Source organism: Narcine bancroftii, chromosome 3, assembly GCF_036971445.1.
Source record: "Narcine bancroftii isolate sNarBan1 chromosome 3, sNarBan1.hap1, whole genome shotgun sequence".
NCBI lineage: Eukaryota > Metazoa > Chordata > Chondrichthyes > Torpediniformes > Narcinidae > Narcine > Narcine bancroftii.
In genome coordinates, this window is record NC_091471.1 from 183021267 (window position 1) to 183041627 (window position 20361).

The 20361-nt window shown below is 41.8% G+C and overlaps 1 protein-coding gene across 13 annotated transcripts in view; it reads left to right on the forward strand.

The window, feature by feature from the left end:
• The window catches only part of cc2d2a (coiled-coil and C2 domain containing 2A), a 181366-nt gene that overhangs the window by 117481 nt on the left and 43524 nt on the right, over positions 1 to 20361 (forward strand). For 12 of the 13 annotated variants that reach the window (XR_011353988.1, XR_011353989.1, XM_069926023.1 and 9 more), the window contains 5 exons: positions 469 to 574; positions 5047 to 5156; positions 5918 to 6014; positions 6094 to 6192; positions 9300 to 9476. Coding sequence is in view for 11 of the 13 variants with exons in the window: in XM_069926023.1 (XP_069782124.1) it covers positions 469 to 574; positions 5047 to 5156; positions 5918 to 6014; positions 6094 to 6192; positions 9300 to 9476 (589 nt within the window). In the remaining 2 variants the exon portion in view is untranslated. The remainder of the gene's footprint in view (positions 1 to 468; positions 575 to 5046; positions 5157 to 5917; positions 6015 to 6093; positions 6193 to 9299; positions 9477 to 20361) is intronic. The other variant, XM_069926020.1, reaches the window with a different exon arrangement.

Genomic DNA, 20361 nt, shown 5'->3' on the forward strand with positions numbered 1-20361 from the left:
TCCAAATCTTCTTGCAATATTATATTTTGTTATGAGAATGTTTCACATCAATAATTATTAGTAGGGAGAAATGATCATTATTTAGCACAGTTAAAACCTCAGTGAGTTAAATCACAGGAAATTTGAGCTTTGAATAAATTGATTGTCACTAACAACACTCTGCTCTCTTGGAGAGTATCAGTATTAATCAATATTATAAAGTTTCTTGATGTTAAAGTTTATCAATATCATTATTATTTATCACATCATCAATTTGAATTGATATTCTTTGTCAAATAGAAAACCCAAATCATGGTTCTTTTTAGATCTGTTTAAAAAGAGGTAATCAATGATGATAGAGTTGTAAAAGCTGATTATCATGCCAATCTATACTCATCCCACTTGCATGCTTTAATTCCATTGTCTTTCTGAGACTCCCCCATTCCAGATACCTCTGAAATAATTGTGTTATTTTTATTTCCCCTTTAGCAGACCAGCGCTAACTTCTAGATCAGCTAGATCCATTAATGAAACATTTTCAACCTCTCAGCCACTCCAGCCATCTGCTCAAAGCCATGAGTGGTTGACTGACCAGGTATGAACAGTCAAGGAATACAAAAACACATGGAACCTGTTTGTGACCAGCGGATAAGTAACTCATTTTTTTTTCCAGTGATGCCATCTTTTAAATGACAAGTCAAACCAAGAATTTGTCTGTTCTCTCCAGTGAAGTTAAAGGTTAAGATTATTTTGGAAAAAAAGCAGAGAAGTTATTCCTGGCACCTTAGGCAATATTTATCCCTGTTTTTAATTTAGTCTCCACAGTTACAAATAGCAGTGTGAACCCAATTTAATTTATTCAAGGTTACATTGCACTGCTGACCTTGTACCAGCCATTCCCATAGACAAGCTAATCTATTGAAATGATTATACTTGAACCTAACTGATGATATGGCATAATTTCCATGTAGATCTTGTTCCGGCAAATGGTAAATTTAAGTATATGTATATTCCATCACCTTCAGAAAATGCCATCAATTAACATCTGCTCAAGGTGTAGTTACATAATACTCCATATTCTCTGTTTTAACCAGATTGGTACAGCAAGCAATTAGTCAAACTGTATCTTGGTCTTCATTGCCTGAGGATCAGAGTACAAGACAAAAAATCTTATTTTCAAATATATCTGACCTTGGTGAGAGAATACCAGGAATATTGTGAGCTATTCTGACTTCCAACCCTTGAGGTAGGATTTACTTCCAATAGAAGAAGTATAATTAAGGTTCACCAGATTTATTTTTCTGTGAGAATAGATTAATCAAACTAGATTTTAGTACAATGGGGAAAATCTCACTGCAACATACAAAATTCATACCTGGCAGGGTGTATGCAGGGATTGTACTTCTATGCAGGAGTTCCCAGAATCAGGGCTCATGGTCACAAAATAAGAGGTTGGCCATTTGAGAGTGAAATGAGAAGAAATTTCCTCAACCAGATGCTGGTGAATCTTTTGAATTTGCTGTCCATTAGGGTTGTGGAGATTTAGTTGCTAAGTACTTTCAAGACGTAGCTCAATTGCTTTTTAGTAATTAAGAACATTAAGGGGCATGTGATTAGCACTGGAAACTGCTGGTGAGGTGAAAGGTCAGCTGCCATCTAATTGAATATTGGGGCAGGCATGAGGGCTGAATTGTCACCTCCTGCTTCTATTTTTCAAACTTCATCACAACCAGAAATATATGTGAGAGCTGCGTAAAAGAAGCATTCAACTGAGAAATGTGGCAAAAATGGTCGTCAAAGACAAAAATCTTTTGCATCAGACGAAGTTTTCTTGGAGCTGTAATGTTTGTGAGGAAGGTATTTTCTGTTGCTAAAAAGCCCAGGGCATTACTCGAAGACTTTCTTAGTGAAGCCTTAACAGTCCAACAATTTCGGTCTGGGATACTATCATGGCTATAGAAAGGGAGGATGCTGGAGAGGGAGTGTCCACTGAGTCAGTGTGGGTGCAAGTCAGAAATGGGAAAGGAGCTATCACTATGCTGGGACTTGTGTATAGGCCGGACTTGTGTATAGGCCCCCAAATGGCCGTCAGGATACCGAGGAGCAGATAAGCAGATAGATTTTGGAATGGTGTGGGAAATAAAGGGTGGTAGTTATGGGTGATTTCAACTGGCAGCTACTGACTGCAAAGGATGAGGTTGAATTTTTCAGATGTGTACAAGAAAATTCCTGACACAGTATGCAGATCAGCCAACAAGAGGAGAGGCCATACTGGATCTGGTTCTAAGGAATGAACCCGGTCAGGTGATGGACCTCACGATGGGGGAGCATTTCAGTGAGAGTGACCAGAACTTCCTTAGATTCAAAATAGCTATGGAAAAGGATGAAGCAGTCAAACTGAGAAGTGCTTAATTGAGGAAGGGCTAATTATGAAGGGACAAGGCAGGAACTAGAGAGAGTACATTGGGAACTGATGCTTAAGGGTGAAAACACAGATGTAGAGGAAATTTAGGGACCACGTGCTGGGTTCAAGATAGGTTTGTCCCACTGGGGCAAGGAAAAGATGGTAGGAAAAGGGAAACATGGCTGATGAAACAGGTCAGGCAACAAGTCAAGCGGAAGAAGGAAGCATACATTAGATATAAGAAGCAGGAAACAGGAAGAGCTCATGAGAAGTATATGGTAGCCAGAAAGGAGCTTAAGAAAGGACTTATGAGAGGTTGAAGAGGGCATGAGAAGGCCTTGGCATGTAGAATTAAGGAAACTCCAAGGCATTCTGGGCATATGTGAAGAACGGAAGGATGATAAGAATGAAGGTGGTGCTGCTAAAGGATAAAGGAGGCAACATGCATCTGAAGGCAGAGGAGGTTGGGGAGGTCCTAAATGAGTACTTTGTATTAGTATTGACAAGAGAAAAGGACCTTGATCACAGTGAGGTCGAAATTAAACAGGCCTGAGTGTTGTACAATGTGGAGATTAAGGAAGTGGAAGTGTTGGATCTTCTTAAAAACATCAAGATTGATAAGTCCCCAGGGCCAGACGTGATATTCCCCAAGTTGCTATGGGAAGTGAGAGAAGAGATAGTTGGGCCAGTAGCTATGATCTTTGAATCCGCTTTGGCTGCAGGGAAGGTGCTGGAGGATTGGGGAATAGCAAATGTAGTCCCCTTGTTTAAATAAGATAAGAGGGAGAATCCTGAGAATTATAGTCAAGTGAGTTTTATGTCAGTGGTGTCCAAACTAATGGAGAAGATTCTTAAGTATAGAATCTATGAGCATTTGGATAAATACAGTCTACTCAAGGATAGTTAGCATGGCTTTGTGAAGAGAAGGTTGTGCCTCACAAGTCTAATTGAATTTTTTGAGGAAGTAACAAAATAAATTGATGAGGTTAGGGCAGTAGATGTGGTCTACATGGATTTTAGCAAGGCATTTGACAAGGTCCCCATAAGAGAGGCACAGGATTGGTGGAACCTTGGCGGTATGTGTGTAAATAAATAAATGGATAAATAAGGGCTTGTTGGAATAAAGCAGAATTAAAGTATTCTGTCTGAAGGTTGGTGGCTAATGGAGTTCTGCAAGGATTTATTCTGGGACTCTTGCTCTTTGTGATTTTTATAAATGACCTGGATGAAGAGGTAGATGGATAAGTTTGCAGATGACACGAAGGTTGGAGGAGTTGTGGAGGAGCTGAAGTTATCAAAGATTACAAGGGAATATAGGCAGGATACAGAGTTGTGCAGAAAAGTAGCAGATGATTTTCAATCTGGATATGTGTGAGGTAATACATTTTGGAAGGACAAACCAGAAGGCTGAACTTGGGTTTAATGGTCAATTTACTTAGAAGTGAGATAAACAGAGTTACCTTGAGTTTCAAATCCATACATCTCTCAAGATCACTGCACAGGTTGATAGGATAGTTAAGAAGGCCTATGGGGTGCTGGGCTTCATTAATAGGGGGATTGAATTCAGGAGTATAGAGGTCATGTTGCAACTCAACAAATCTTTGATAAGACTGCACTTGGAGTATTGTGTTCAGTTCTGGTCACCTCATTATAGGAAGGATGTAGAAGCTATGGAGAGGGTGCAGAGGAGATTTGCCAGGATGTTATCTGGATTGGGAAACAAGTCTTATGAGGAAAGGTTAGCAGAGCTGGGACTTTTTCTCTTTGGAGCATAGAAGGATAGGAGGAGACTTGATAGAGCTCTACAAGATTATGAGAGGCATAGATAGGGTGGACAGCTAACACCCGTTTCCCAGGGCAGGATCTACAAACACCAGAGGACGTATGTACAAAGTTAAGAGAAGGAAGTTTAGGGGAGATATCAGGGTTTTACACGGAGAGTTGTGGATGCCTGGAATGCCTTGCCAGAGATGGTGGTGGAGGCTGAAACTCTTAGACAGACACATGGATGAAAGAAATATAGAGGGTTATGGGGTAGGGAGGGTTTTCTACTTTTTTTTAGGAAGGAATACATGGGTTGGCACAACATTGAATTTTCAGAGACCTCATCAGTGATTTCCCATGAACCATGTGTTACTGTCAGGTCCTGCTCAAAACCAAAATAGATTCCACCCATTACCATCAAAGACAAGTAGCAAAATCCTACCAATGTCAGAACCTTGACTCCATCAACCTTTCGAAATTTCCAAATGTCCTTTTGCCTTGCATAGACAATCATCTTCATTTTTGATGAATTGTGTCAAGATATAGAAACACAAAATTAGCACCATCACAATCCCAAAGTGTTGCATTCCCTTTCTGAAGCTTATTATCTCACCTCCCATCTCACATTAAAATCAACCTCTGAACAGCTTTTAGGCAACTATCCTAATGTTTATTATCTATCCTATCCTAGCAGTTCTGTTCAATATATTATTTATTTTGTGCCTTGATACATTTCATTTTATTAAATCTAATTTAAAAATCCAACTTGATGCATTTGAAAAGTGAATTTAGACATTTCTGCTCTGCAATTTATTTAACTCAGGAGATTAATCAAAGATGAAATATCTTGAAGTAGATAAACATTCTAATATTTGGGATGCTGATCTTTTTTTCCAAAGATTGCAGTGCATCCTTTTGTGGAGGTCTCATTCCAGCGTACAGTTCGTCAAACGGCTACTCTACATGGTCCAAATCCTAACTGGAATGAAGAACTGGAACTTCCATTCAGGTAATTCATAAAACAAAGATGGATTTGGAAGAAAGTCAATTGGGTTGAGTTGATTTTTCTTTCTTCCAGAGTACCAATGTTACAATGCTCACTTGAAAAATCAGTTAGTCATTGTAATAAGATTGGAAGGTGGTAACAGTGTTTAATGACAGGACCAGTAATAGCCTCATATAATTCAAAGCACTTTTCAGAGGATTGTTCTTTTTCTGCTTCTTCAGGAGTTGCCATTAAAAAGTAATACAGGTTTCCCCCACTATCCGAAAGTAGAGCATTCCAATGAAACCTTTTGTAAGCCGAAATGGCGTAAAGCGAAGAAGCAATTACCATTAATTTACATGGAAAAAAATTTCTGAGCATTCCCAGACCTCAAAAAAAAACTACCAAATTATACCCTTACGTGCTCTCTACAGCTTTTCTAATACCTTAGGACACATCTTGCTAACGGACACAAAATAAATTGAGCTGAAGCATCGATGTTCCTGGGGAAGGAGCTTGGCGACGCCATTCTCACTGCTTGGGGTGCACGCTGCCTCTATGATGGTTCACTGCAAAACAAACACAACGCTATTTTTGCTTTTCACCTTTTATCGTATTAACGAAAATCCTCTTCGGATTTCTTTCAGTTAATGAACACAGGTATTAATGTAAGTCTTTCGTAAAAGTGAAGTGGCGTAAAGTGAACTTTCGAAAAGAGGGGGATACCTGTAATAGCAGAGTTATAAATCATTGCCCTGTAATAATAGCTATCTGTTTTATTTCAGAGCTCCAAATGGGGATTATAGTACTTCCAATCTGCAGTCTGTGACAGATGAAGTTTTTATCAATGTTTTTGATGAAGTTGTTTATGATATACTGGAGGTAAAATTGATTTTTTATTACTTACTAAATCAGTATCACCAATGTTATGTGTTTTCAAAACTGTGTTCTATATCTTTAGGATGAAAGAGAACGTGGAAGTGGCATTCACACCCGTATTGAGAGACGCTGGCTTGGTTCGGTACATATTCCATTTACAACCATCTACTCACAATCCAGGGTAAGGGTTTATTTTCTATGTGAAGATTTTCTGCAGTGAATGGTATTTTACAATGATGATAAGCAAATCTTTGGGAGAAATGTGTTGTTACTTAAAATATATGAGAAGTATTCCATGCAGCCTGCACAGTGTAGGTAAGGACAGATCTGAGATGATCACATATTGCAAAATGCGTGTTTATTTTGTCAGCCACAGCCCCGAAGGCTGTGATATTGTTAGCTTACAACTGTGCAAATCATACATGCAATTCTTCAATGCATAATGTTCTGTTTTATACTCCCGCTTGTCTACAGTAAGTAATCTACTTGAGATTGTCTTTGGTAATTTCTTCACAGGACCTCCCATGTCTCCTATCCCTTTTTGTTCACAGCTGTTTCATTGATACTGTCCCACTGCTACCATTACATGTTTTACTCCCCAACACCAAAAATCAGAGGACAGGAATACAATTTTGACAAACTTGGCTAACCATTTAAGACTGAGCAATTAATTTGCTTGCAAATTTTCCTGGAGGGATGTGACAGGAAATCTGATTTTAAAATGCTGTTCACCCTTTTACTCGGAGACTCCCTGTTTCCTGTTTATTTTTCTTGTCTTCCTTTTGTAAGAGTGGTGTAATGGTGGGATGCAGTACACGTGAATTAGTTACTTGACTAGCATTGGGAATACAAACTGACTTTAATGACCCTGAATTTAAGTACATTAGCTGGAGTTGATATCAATGGTCAAGAACTGGAAATTTTCTTTTTAATTGCATAATATGGATTTTTTTTTCTCCTACAGAATTAATTGTGTAAGCCTTTTGTTTCAATGGTGCATAATTTTAATTTTCTGGGTTTCACAAGCAGTTCTGCACAGAACTGCCCACATTTCTCAGTGCACACACTCAGGTCTAAAGCCTATGTCGAGCCATGACCAGTGATTTCCCACCTCCACTCTGCTACTAAACTTTGCATCACGTCTGACTGTAGAGCATGAACTTACTAAGATCTATCAGCCTTTCTCACCAGACTCTGAAGTGTTGGGGTTCCATTCTTACTCCACGACTTAGGCGTGTCAATAGGTTATTGCTTTCGTGAATTTTGTGTACTGCCCTTTAGATTAAATGTTAAAGCAAGATCCCAGTGTGAAGTTGGAATCTTTATTTAAAAAAAATAATCCATTCAAAGAAGCAGGTTTATTTCTGCAGGATACTGGTTAACACAAAACAAAATCTTGCTCGTTCAGATTCAGATTTCAAATTTATTGTTAGAGTACGTACATGACATCACATACAACCTTAGGCAGAATTATCACTAATTGGTAGTGCAAAAAAAACTACACAGGTATACATGTAAACTAATAAAGAACTGTAAACAGATAACGAATGTAAGCAAATTGTGCAATACAGAGAGAATTTAAAAAAACAATCAAGTTCAAAAGTAAATTCCTTAACTGAGTCCCTGATTGAGTTTGTTGTTGAGGAGTCTGATGGTGAAGGGGTAGCAGCTGTTCCTGAACCTGTTTGCAAGCCATATGGCACCCATACCACTTTCCTTTTTTTAAATTTTTTTTTTCACTGAGTCATATCAATACCAACATCAACAAATATATTGTCTTCAACAATATATACATAGTGACATTTTCTCTTTTCCCCCACTTCCACTCTCCCCTTCCCCACCCTCATCAAAAATCAATAAATGTTAAAACACTTAAAACAAAGAAATAACCAAAAAGGGGAAAAAAGTTGTTTCGTCCACTTTCACATATTTGAATCTTACAATTATGTTGTTTTACAAGATGGAGGTTTGTGGTCGGCATTCTCCGTAATATTTTATGAATGGTTCCCAAATTTGTTCAGATAATGTACACTTGTCTTTCAGATTGTACGTAATTTTTTCTAATGGAATACACTTGTTTATTTCTGTAAACCACTGTTGTATTTTAAGGTTTGTTTCCAATTTCCAGATTGTCATAATACATTTTTTGGCGACTGCTTGAGTTATCATAATATATTTTATTTCGGTTTTGTCTAATTTTAGTCCTAACTTTTTGTCTTTTATATTATTTAACAGAATTGTTTTGGTATATTATTTTTTGTGATTTTGTTTAATATTAGGTTTAGATCTTCCCAGAACGTTTTTACTTTTGAGCATGTCCAAATTACATGTAATGTTGATCCAACCTCTTTTTTGCAATAAAAACATCTATCCAATGCTGTTGGGTACCACTCTTGTAATTTCTGAGGAGTAATGTATAATCTGTGTAGCCAGTTATATTGAATCATACATAATCTACTATTTATCATGTTCCTCATTGTTCCTCTACATAACTTCTCCCATGTTTCGTTCTTTATCTCTGCATTTGAATCTTTTTCCCAACTTTGTTTTGGTTTATACTTTATTTCATCTTCTTCTTTATATTGTAGTTTGATGCACATGTTGGTAATTTTTAAAATTATCATTGTGTCTGTGATTAAATATTCATCGTTGCTACTTTCTGGTAATTTCAAACTATTTCCCAATATATCTTTTAGATAAGTTTTCAATTGGTAATATTTAAATATTGTACTTTGTGTTATTCCATATTTATCTTTTAATTGTTGAAATGCCATACCACTTTCCTGATGGCAATAGTAAGAACAAAGCATGTACTGGGTGGTGTGGATCCTTGATAATTGCTACTGCTCTCCAGCACCGCGTTCTCTATAGATGTTCTCGATGGTGAGAAGGGTTTTGCCTGAGATGTCGTGGACTTGGTCCACTACCTTTTGGAGGGCTTTATGTTCAGGGGTACTGGTGTCCCTATACCAAACTGCGATGCAGTTGGTCAGCACACTTTCTATCACACATCTATAGAAATTTGCCAAGGTTTCTGGTGTCATACCAAATCTTTGTAAATTCCTGAGGAAGAAGAGTTGCTGACGTCCTGAGGAAGTTGAGGTGCTTTCATCTCATTGTTTAGCATTAGTGTACAATTTTCTCATCAATTAATGGCACATCCACCTTAAAGCCGACTCTTTCTTCTTTTAAACCAAGCCAATTTTATACTTGGGCACTTTTTAGGTTAATTTTTTTTGGCATTTTTAAAAATGTTTTTAAATGATCTGTCCTTGATCTGTCTTACAGATTGATGGAACTTTCAGAATTAATACACCACCAGTCCTTTTGGGGTACAGCAAAGAGCGCAATCTAGCCAGTGACAGAGGATGGGAGGCAGTTCGAAGCTTAAGTGAAGGTTCTTATTTGTCTCTCTTCATTACTGTTGAACCTCATCTCGTTCCAGGAGAATCTGTCATTGAAAAGGTAATGTATATTCTTAATGCCAAACTGCTTCCATCAAGATAGTCTTACGTTCCCTCATTAGACCTTCTTAGATCTCCCAGTTTCAAGTCAAATCCATGGCAAATAATAATTGTGTTTAAGTGCATATGTTTTCCAGAGAGGTTGACATAGTTCAAGGGTGGAGCTATTTAAAAACATAATTAGTGGACTCTGCAGCTATTTCAGCTGAGAAAAAAAAACTCCGTGCCAGTTTGATTTTGCATATTTTGCAGGATTGATGCTTTTTACAGAGAGAGAGAGAGAAGATTCATGGTATTTTATGCAGGTTTAGATTCAAACCTTTTATTATGTAATGAATTAGGAGTAAATGGACCAGAAAAAATTTCACTCAGAAGTGGTGTTGGGGGGGGGGGGGGGGGGGGTGTTGGGGGAGGCGAATACATCATATGCATAAAATGAGAGGCCAAGAAAAACACTGCAATCATCATATCCTTGAATGCCTCAAAGGAAACTGTAAGTTGAGTATAATTTTCTGATTGCTTTATTTTTCCCAAAGTACTAAACTAATTGCAGAAATAAGTTGGCAGCTGGACCAGAGAAAGATCTTTTCACTTTGTTTCTCAAGCTGCACACTGACACATAATAATGGATGATACAAAACAAAATTATTTAAATCGCAGTTTTGGCAAAAAAAAATGAAATGTGATTTCAAGCCTGAGAAAGGTGATTAGAGAGTGGACAGCTGTCTTGTAAGTGATACCAATTTATTTTTTTTCCCACCAATTCTGCAAATGCTTCTCATGTTGATGAAATGCCAGATTGGTTCTTTACTTGTTCTGAGGTTAATAAGTAATAATTGTTTTGGAATGTGGAGCAAATAGAGAAAATAGAGACTAAAAACCAAGCAACTTCCAACCAGGAGGTATTACATCAGTGTCACATGTCTTGAGACAGCCTGTCACAGATATGAGATCAGTGTTTTTGAACCCTCTCCCCCTTCCGCCCTCTCCCCCTTCCGCCCTCTCCCCCTTCCGCCCTCTCCCCCTTCCGCCCTCTCCCCCTTCCGCCCTCTCCCCCTTCCGCCCTCTCCCCCTTCCGCCCTCTCCCCCTTCCGCCCTCTCCCCCTTCCGCCCTCTCCCCCTTCCGCCCTCTCCCCCTTCCGCCCTCTCCCCCTTCCGCCCTCTCCCCCTTCCGCCCTCTCCCCCTTCCGCCCTCTCCCCCTTCCGCCCTCTCCCCCTTCCGCCCTCTCCCCCTTCCGCCCTCTCCCCCTTCCGCCCTCTCCCCCTTCCGCCCTCTCCCCCTTCCGCCCTCTCCCCCTTCCGCCCTCTCCCCCTTCCGCCCTCTCCCCCTTCCGCCCTCTCCCCCTTCCGCCCTCTCCCCCTTCCGCCCTCTCCCCCTTCCGCCCTCTCCCCCTTCCGCCCTCTCCCCCTTCCGCCCTCTCCCCCTTCCGCCCTCTCCCCCTTCCGCCCTCTCCCCTTCCGCCCTCTCCCCCTTCCGCCCTCTCCCCCTTCCGCCCTCTCCCCCTTCCGCCCTCTCCCCCTTCCGCCCTCTCCCCCTTCCGCCCTCTCCCCCTTCCGCCCTCTCCCCCTTCCGCCCTCTCCCCCTTCCGCCCTCTCCCCCTTCCGCCCTCTCCCCCTTCCGCCCTCTCCCCCTTCCGCCCTCTCCCCCTTCCGCCCTCTCCCCCTTCCGCCCTCTCCCCCATCCCCCCTCTCCTCCTCCCCCTCTCCCCTTCCCCCCTCTCCCCTTCCCCCTCTCCTCCTCCCCCCTCTCCTCCTCCCCCTCTCCCCTTCCCCCCTCTCCCCTTCCCCCTTCTCCCCTTCCCCCCTCTCCCCCTTTCCCCCTTCTCCCCTTCCTCCTCTCCCCCTCTCCCCTTTCCCCCCTCTCCCCCTTCCCCCTCTCTCCCTCTCCCCCTTTCCCCCTCTCCCCCTCTCCCCTTTTCCCCCTCTCCCCCTTTACACCCTCCCCCAAACCCCTCTCCTCCCTTCTTCTACTGGAACCTGGGTTTAGGTGTTTTAAAATGAATAGGATAGGTGGTAGAAAAGTAGGGAGGGGGAGTAAGTGTAGCATTACTGGGTCAGTGATAGTATCACGGCTATAGAAAGGGGGGACGCTGCAGAGGGAGTGTCCACTGAATCTGTGTGGGTGGAAGTCAAAAATAGGAAGAGAGCAATCACTATGCTGGGAGTAGTCTCTCCACCTCCAAATAGCCCTCGGAACACAGAGGAGCAGATAAACAGGCAGTTTTTGGAATGTTGTGGGAAATACAGGGTTTAGTTATGGGTAATTTATGTTATGGGTAATTCCTGACTACAAGAGGGATCAATAGGGCTGAATTTGTCAAGTGTGTTCAAGGAGGGTTTCTGACACAGTATATGGACCGCCCAACTAGAGGAGAGGCCATACTGGATCTGGTTCTGGGCAATGAACCTGGTCAGGTGGCAGATCTCTTGGTGGCTGAGCATTTTGGTGGGAGTGACCACATCTCCCTTAGATTCAACATAGCTATGGAAAAGGATGAAACAGTCAAACTGGGAAAGTGTTTAACTGGGGAAGTACTAATTATGAAGGGATGAGGCAGGAACTAGCGAGAATAAATTGGAAACAAATGTCCAAGGGTGAAAGCACAGAAGTAATGAAGAGGAAATTTAGGGACCAATTGTGCTGGGTTCAAGATAGATTTGTCCCACTGGGACAAGCATAAGATGATAGGAAAATGGAACCGTGGCTGATGAAACAGATCAGGCAACAAGTCGAGAGGAAGAAGGAAGCATACATTAGATATAGGAAACAGGAGAAGCATATGGTAGCCAGGAAAGAGCTTAAGAAAGGTCTTGGGAGAGCTTGGGAAGGCCTTGGCATATAGAATTAAGGAGAACCCCAAGGCGTTCTGGGCATATGTGAACAACAGAAGGATGATGAAAATGAAGGTGGGCCCGCTAAAGAATAAAGGAGGCAACATGTAACTGGAGGAAGAGGAGTTTGGGGAGCTCCTAAATGAATACTTTGTATCAGTTTTTACAAGAGTACAGGACCTTGATCATAATGAGGTCAAAATTGAACAGGCCTATGGGTTGGACATTGTGGAGATTAAGGAAGCAGAAGTGTTGGATCTTCTTAAAGATATCAAGATTGATAAGTCCCCAGGGCCAGATGTGATATGCCCCAGGCTGTTGTGGGAAATGGGAGAAGAGATAGCTGGTGCAGTAGCTATAATCTTTGGCTGCAGGAGAGATGCCGGAGGATTAGAGAATGGCAAATATATTCCCCTTGTTTTTAAAAAAGATAATAGAGAGAATCCTGGGAATTATAGTCGAGTGAGTTTTACGTCAGTGGTGTGCAAATGGAGAAGACTCTTAAGGATAGGATCTATGAGCATTTGGATAAGTACAGTCTACTCAAGGAGAGTCAGTATGGCTTTGTGAAGGGAAGGTCGTGCTTCACAAGTCTAATTAAATTTTTTTTTAAGAGGTAACAAAGGAAATTGATGAGGGTAGGGTGATAGATGTGGTTCATATGGCACAGGGACAGCAGCGGCGGCCTCGGCCCCGGTCCGGGCAGTATGGACCGACCTAGGAGGGGAGGCAGACCCCTCCAGCCCGGGTAAGAAACCTGCATAGGAGAAGGCCACTCCGATATAAAACCTACGACCCAAGGACCTCACTGCCACGTCCCAGCTTGCTTGGCCACGGCACACGAACCATGGATGTAAAGGGTGGGGCCAGTACTGCGCGCACTGCACTCCACCTAAAAGCTCCTTTGCGCAGGCCCGAGGACAGGTCCACGTCCTCCCCCTCCACGGCAAAAGATGCTCACAAACTCAAGCTAGCATGCTGGAACATCAGAACCATGCTAGACAAGGCTGACACCCACCGACCTGAACGTCGGTTTGCCCTCATTGCACATGAACTCCTCAGACTTGACATCGACATAGCCGCTCTCAGTGAAGTCCGCCTGGCAGATGTAGGCAGCCTCCAAGAACGCGGCACGGGCTACACACTCTACTGGTCTGGCAAGCCTATGGATGAACGACGCCTATCTGGTGTAGGCTTCATGGTCAAGAACTCCATTGCCTCCAAACTCGAAAACCTCCCGACAGGCCACTCGGACCGGATCATGTCCATGCGACTCCCCCTTCAAAACAAGCGTTGCATCACCCTCATCAGTGTCTATGCTCCAACCCTCCAGGCGGAACCAGCAGAAAAGGACAAGTTCTACACTGACCTGCGCAACCTCATTCGACGCACCCCTACAGCCGACAAGGTTGTCATCCTTGGCGACTTCAACGCTCTCGTCGGCAAAGACTCAGAAACCTGGCCAGGAATCCTGGGCAAGCATGGTGTCGGCAAGTGCAACGACAATGGGCGCCTCCTGTTGGAGCTCTGCGCAGAACAGCGGCTTGTTATTACAAACACCCTTTTTCAGCAGAGGGACAGCCTGAAGACTACCTGGATGCATCCCCGATCCAAACATTGGCACCTCCTGGACTACGTCCTGGTGCGAGAAAGAGACAAACGAGATGTGCTCCACACCAGGGTCATGCCCAGCGTGGAATGCCGCACTGACCACCGGCTGGTTCGCTGCAAGCTCAACCTTCACTTCAAGCCAAAGCCCAGGAACAATAAAGCCCCCAGAAAGAGGTTCAATGTTGGAAACCTGCAGTCAGACGAAGTGAGAGGAAACTTCCAGGCAAACCTCAAAGCAAAGCTCGACGATGCAATCTGCCTCACGGACTCGTCCCCTGAAACACTCTGGGATCAGCTGAAGACTACCATACTGCAATCCACTGAAGAGGTACTGGGCTTCTCCTCCAGGAAAAACAAGGACTGGTTTGACGAAAACAGCCAGGAAATCCAGGAGCTGCTGGCAAAGAAGCGAGCTGCCCACCAGGCTCACCTTACAAAGCCGTCCTGTCCAGAGAAGAAACAAGCCTTCCGTCGCGCATGCAGCCATCTTCAGCGCAAACTCCGGGAGATCCAAAATGAGTGGTGGACTAACCTCGACAAGCGAACCCAGCTCAGCGCGGACATTGGCGACTTCAGGGGTTTCTACGAGGCTCTAAAGGCTGTGTACGGCCCCTCACCCCAAGTCCAAAGCCCGCTGCACAGCTCAGATGGCAAAGTCCTCCTCAGCGACAAGATCTCCATCCTCAACCGATGGTCAGAACACTTCCAATCTCTTTTCAGTGCCAACCGCTCAGTCCAAGATTCCGCCCTGCTCCAGCTCCCTCAACAGCCCCTAAGGCTAGAGCTGGATGAGGTCGTCACCCAGGATGAGTCATATAAGGCAAATGAACAACTGAAAAGGGACAAAGCAGCAGATATGGATGGAATCCCCCCAGAGGTCTGGAAGGCTGGCAGCAAAACTCTGCATGTCAAACTGCATGAGTTTTTCAAGCTTTGTTGGAACTGCCTCAGGACCTTCGTGATGCCATCATCATCACCCTGTACAAAAACAAAGGCGAGAAATCAGACTGCTCAAACTACAGGGGAATCACGCTGCTCTCCATTGCAGGCAAAATCTTCGCTAGGATTCTCCTAAATAGAATAATACCTAGTGTCGCCGAGAATATTCTCCCAGAATCACAGTGCGGCTTTCACGCAAACAGAGGAACTACTGACATGGTCTTTGCCCTCAGACAGCTCCAAGAAAAGTGCAGAGAACAAAACAAAGGACTCTACATCACCTTTGTTGACCTCACCAAAGCCTTCGACACCGTGAGCAGGAAAGGGCTTTGGCAAATACTAGAGTGCGTCGGATGCCCCCCAAAGTTCCTCAACATGGTTATCCAACTGCACGAAAACCAACAAGGTCGTGACAGATACAGCAATGAGCTCTCTGAACCCTTCTCCATTAACAATGGCGTGAAGCAAGGCTGTGTTCTCGCACAAACCCTCTTTTCAATCTTCTTCAGCATGTTGCTGAACCAAGCCATGAAAGACGCTGTTTACATCCGGTACCGCACGGATGGCAGTCTCTTCAATCTGAGGCGCCTGCAAGCTCACACCAAGACAAAAGAGAAACTTGTCCGTGAACTACTCTTTGCAGACGATGCCGCTTTAGTTGCCCATTCAGAGCCAGCTCTTCAGCGCTTGATGTCCTGTTTTGCGGAAACTGCCAAAATGTTTGGCCTGGAAGTCAGCCTGAATAAAACGGAGGTCCTCCATCAGCCAGCTCCCCACTATGACTACCAGCCCCCCCACATCTCCATCGGGCACACAAAACTCAAAATGGTCAACCAGTTTACCTATCTCGGCTGCACCTTTTCATCAGATGCAAGGATCGACAACGAGATAGACAACAGACTCACCAAGGCAAATAGCGCCTTTGGAAGACTACACAAAAGAGTCTGGAAAAACAACCAACTGTAAAACCTCACAAAGATAAGCGTATACAGAGCCATTGTCATACCCATACTCCTGTTCGGCTCCGAATCATGGGTCCTCTACCGGCACCACCTACAGCTCCTAGAACGCTTCCACCAGCGTTGTTTCCGCTCCATCCTCAACATTCATTGGAGCGCCTTCATCCCTAACATCAAAGTACTCGAGATGGCAGAGGCCGACAGCATCGAGTCCACGCTGCTGAAGATCCAGCTGCGCTGGGTGGGTCACGTCTCCAGAATGGAGGACCATCGCCTTCCCAAGATCGTGTTATATGGCGAGCTCTCCACTGGCCACCGTGACAGAGGTGCACCAAAGAAGAGGTACAAGGACTGCCTAAAGAAATCTCTTGGTGCCTGCCACATTGACCACCGCCAGTGGGCTGATATCGCCTCAAACCGTACATCTTGGTGCCTCACAGTTCGGCGGGCAGCAACCTCCTTTGAAGAAGACCGCAGAGCCCACCTCACTGACAAAAGGCAAAGGAGGAAAAACCCAACACCCAACCCCAATCAACCAATTTTCCCCTGCAACTGCTGCAACCGTGTCTGCCTGTCCCGCATCGGACTTGTCAGCCACAAACGAGCCTGCAGCTGACGTGGACATTTACCCCCTCCATAAATCTTCGTCCGCGAAGCCAAGCCAAAGAAAAGAAGATATGGATTTTAGCAAGGAATTTGACAAGGTCTTCCATGAGAGATTCATCCAGTAAATCGTGAGAAACAGAATCAGTGGAACCTTAGCTGTATGGATTTTAAAAAATTGGTTTGTTGGAAGAAAGCAGAGAGTAGTAATGGAAGGAAAATATTGTGCCTGGAGTTCAGTGAATAGTGGAGTCCGCAAGGATCTGTTCTGGGACCCCTGCTCTTTGTGATTTTTATAAATAACCTACATGAAGAGGCAGAGGTCAGTAAGTTTGGGAATTATACAAAGATTGGATGGAGTTGAAAGTTACAAAAGGATATAGACAGGATGCAGAGTATGGCAGAAAAGTGACAGATGGATTTCAATCTGGATAAGTGTGAGGTGATGCATTTTGGAAGGGCTAACCAGAAGGCTGAGGACAGGGTAATTCCAGTGTCGATGGTTACTTAGAGTGTAGATGAACAGGGAGATGTCACATGATGAGGTAGAGCCAGAACATAAGCATCTGGTTCACCCGAGAAAAAGATAAAATAAAATGAAGACCAAATTAAATTTTTTGGAAGCTGTTCCTAAAAATGATAAAAATGTCGCTGGCCCGTTCAGAGTGCAACAGAGAAAAAAGCAAAGACAAGAAGAAAGGCCTTACAGATAGATCCAGGTGCTGTGGTGAAGGCTCCTACCTAAGTGGCAAGAGCTCCAAAGGTGGTAACTCAACGAACTGCAGCACTATCACAGCTGCAGCAATGGAAGGACAATGAGGAGGAAAAGGACGTGTCACTGCGCATGCGTGAGAAGTCGCACATGCGCATAATGCCTGAATATGAAGGGATCGCTAAGGAAGTCAGCCTGTTTGAACTGCTGCCTGCGGAAGCTGAATATTTGACAAAACTCTCGGCAGGGGCGAAGAGGGGGAAGAGGCTGCTGTTAAAGGAGGTACCAAAGTTAAAATGTCAACAAACGTTCGGAAGTACAGAAACCATGATTATCATGAGAGTTGAGACAAGTGAGAATGGTCATTAAGAAATCAGATGAAAAAACTAAGAAAATTTATGATATAGTGAATAAATTGCAAAAAAGATTTGATGATGTGGAAGAGAGAGTTAAGAATGTGGAATCTGATGTAGAGATGGTTCAAGAAAGAATGGATAAAATGGCAAACTCAGCTGATGCTCTTTCTGTTATTAATAAGCAATTGTGTGGAAAAAGTGAATTCACTAAAGAACTTTAGTAGAATTATTGGTCTTAAAGAAGGTGATGAAGGGGATAATATAACATTTTCAATGTTGAATTCCAGAAGTCTTTGGACAGAAAATGTTCCAAGGAGATATTGAAATAGAGAGGGCCCATAGGGCTTTGAGACCACCCACAGCCATCACCTGATTTAAAACCAAGGCCTATATTGATAAAGTTCTTCATTATCAGGTTAGAGAACAAATGCCAGAACTTGCAGCAAAGCAGCCGAGGAAAGAAAGGGACCATTGAAATATAATGGAAATAAGATTTTCTTATGTCAGTTTTGAATTGTTGAAGAGAGGAAAGAATTTAATCCAGTGAAGAATACTTTGTGGAAAAAAGATTGCAATTTAGTTTTACATCATCCTGCGACTCTCAAGGTTTTTGTCCAAGGAGGACTGAACAAGTTTTTTTACAGACCCTGGATGCGCGCAAGAGTACGCAGATTTTTTACCAAATATTCGTCAAGATGTTGGCCAGAGAGCAGCGCAGCAACTAGGTGTGTGAAATTCTCCCTCAAACACAGAAGATGATTAAGCTTACATTAATCTGTCTGAAAGATATGAATGGAAGAAGAAATGAATAATCAGGGGAACTGGAGGAACACCGAATCGTGTGTGTTTATGGCTTTGGCCACTACCCATAACGAAGAGGGGGGGCGGTAATGTTGTGTATGACTGTGACAACATTAATTTGGGGATCTCTGTCTGTTTAACTTTGTTTCTCTTTCATCTGGATTGGTTGGTAATAATTGCATTGCTTTTGGATTTATAAGAGAATTGAAGTACCAAGGAGGGGGGAGGTAAAGGAGAGGTGTATATGGATGAATAAAAAAATATATCAATGTGTAAAGTATTGAATGTTTTGTTTTAATATTAATGTGCTTAGTAGCACTGGTGAAGAGAAAAAGGATATTGACACATATTAAGAAAATGAAAGTAGACATAACTTTTAGAAGAAACTTATTTAATTGAAAAAACATCAGAAGTTTAAAAAGGCACTGGATATGTTGCAGTTCCTTCATTTAATTCAAAAGCAAGGGGAGCAGCTATTTTAATAGATGAGAAACTAACTGTTAAAATACAAAATGTAATTACAGACACCGCAGGTAGATATATCATGATACAATGTCAATTTTTTTTCAGAGTATTAGACACTTATGAATATATATGTATCAAATGTAGATGATAAATTTATACAAAAAACTTTTTTGAATTTGGCAAATGCTAATGAAAATATGCTAATATGAGGAGATTATAATTTTTGTTTAGATCCAATTTTAGAGAGGTCAGCAAGAGTTGTAGTAAGGACAAAAGCATTGTCATTGATGAAAGATTTAAATTTGGTAGATGCTTGGAGAAGATTTCATCCAAGAGAAAGAGACTATTCTTTTTATTCTAGTTGACATAATTCTTATTCTAGAATTGATTTATTTTTAATATCTGCCCAACTTCAAGGTAGAATACAGCAAGCAGAGTATAAGGCAAGAATTTTATCTGATCATTCTCCATTGTTGGCAATAACAATGATAGATGGACAAGAATTAGTTTATAGATAGAGGCTTAACTAGGTTAATAAAAAGGAAAGAAGGCAGATAAGTATCTTTTTGAAATTTGGTTCTAACTTGGTTTTAAATAAAATTAAAAAGGATTATTTGAAAGAATTAGAATATTTGGAGGTAGAGATAACAAATTTTAGAAAAATATTTACAGAACCAAGTGAGGATAAATGAAGACTTCTTGTAAATAAAAAGTTTCAATAGAGTACTTTACAAACATACAGAATAGCAAAAGCAATAATGTGAACTAAATAGAAATATTATGAATTATGAAAGAGTGTATAGGTTCTTGCATAGCAATTAAAGATAGAATAAACATCGAGAATGATTATTGCAACTATGAATGATTCAAATTTAATTTGTTATAAACCTCAAGAAATTAATGATAATTTTAAACAATTTTACTTAATATTGTATCAATCGGAGTCTTTAAAAGATAACAATAAAATTGATGATTTTTTTTAAACTCAAATTAATTTACCTAAATTAAATTTGAATGATCAAAGAGAGTTGGCTGCCCCTTTCACATTAACAGAGGTTAGAGAGGCACTGAGTTATTTAAAAATAATAAATCTCTGGGAGAGGATGGTCCCCTGCCTGAATTTTATAATGAGTTTAAGGATGTATTAACTCCTCCATTTATGGAAGTATTAAATCAAGCAGATGAAACACATACTTAACCGGAATCCTTTAAAACAGCAATAATAATGGTAATTCTAAGAAAAGATAGAGATCCTTTAAAGCCATCTTCATATAGTCCTATATCTTTATTAAATACAGATAATAAAATAGTAGGAAAAAATTTGTAAATAGCTTGGAAAAATATTTACCAAAGTTAATAATTATGGATGAAACTGGGTTTGTTTAAAAAAAAGACAATGTGAGCAGATTGATGAGTATGATTCACTTGGCACAGAAAATTTTAAAAAAGTGTAGCAGTGGCTTTAGGTGCAGAAAAAGCATTTGATAGAGTAGAATGGGACTTTTTAAAATTTAATGTACTTGAAATATTTAGACTGGGGCAAACATTTATTAACTGGATTAAAGCCCTGTATAATGTTCCAAAAGCTAAGGTGGTAACAAATGCGAG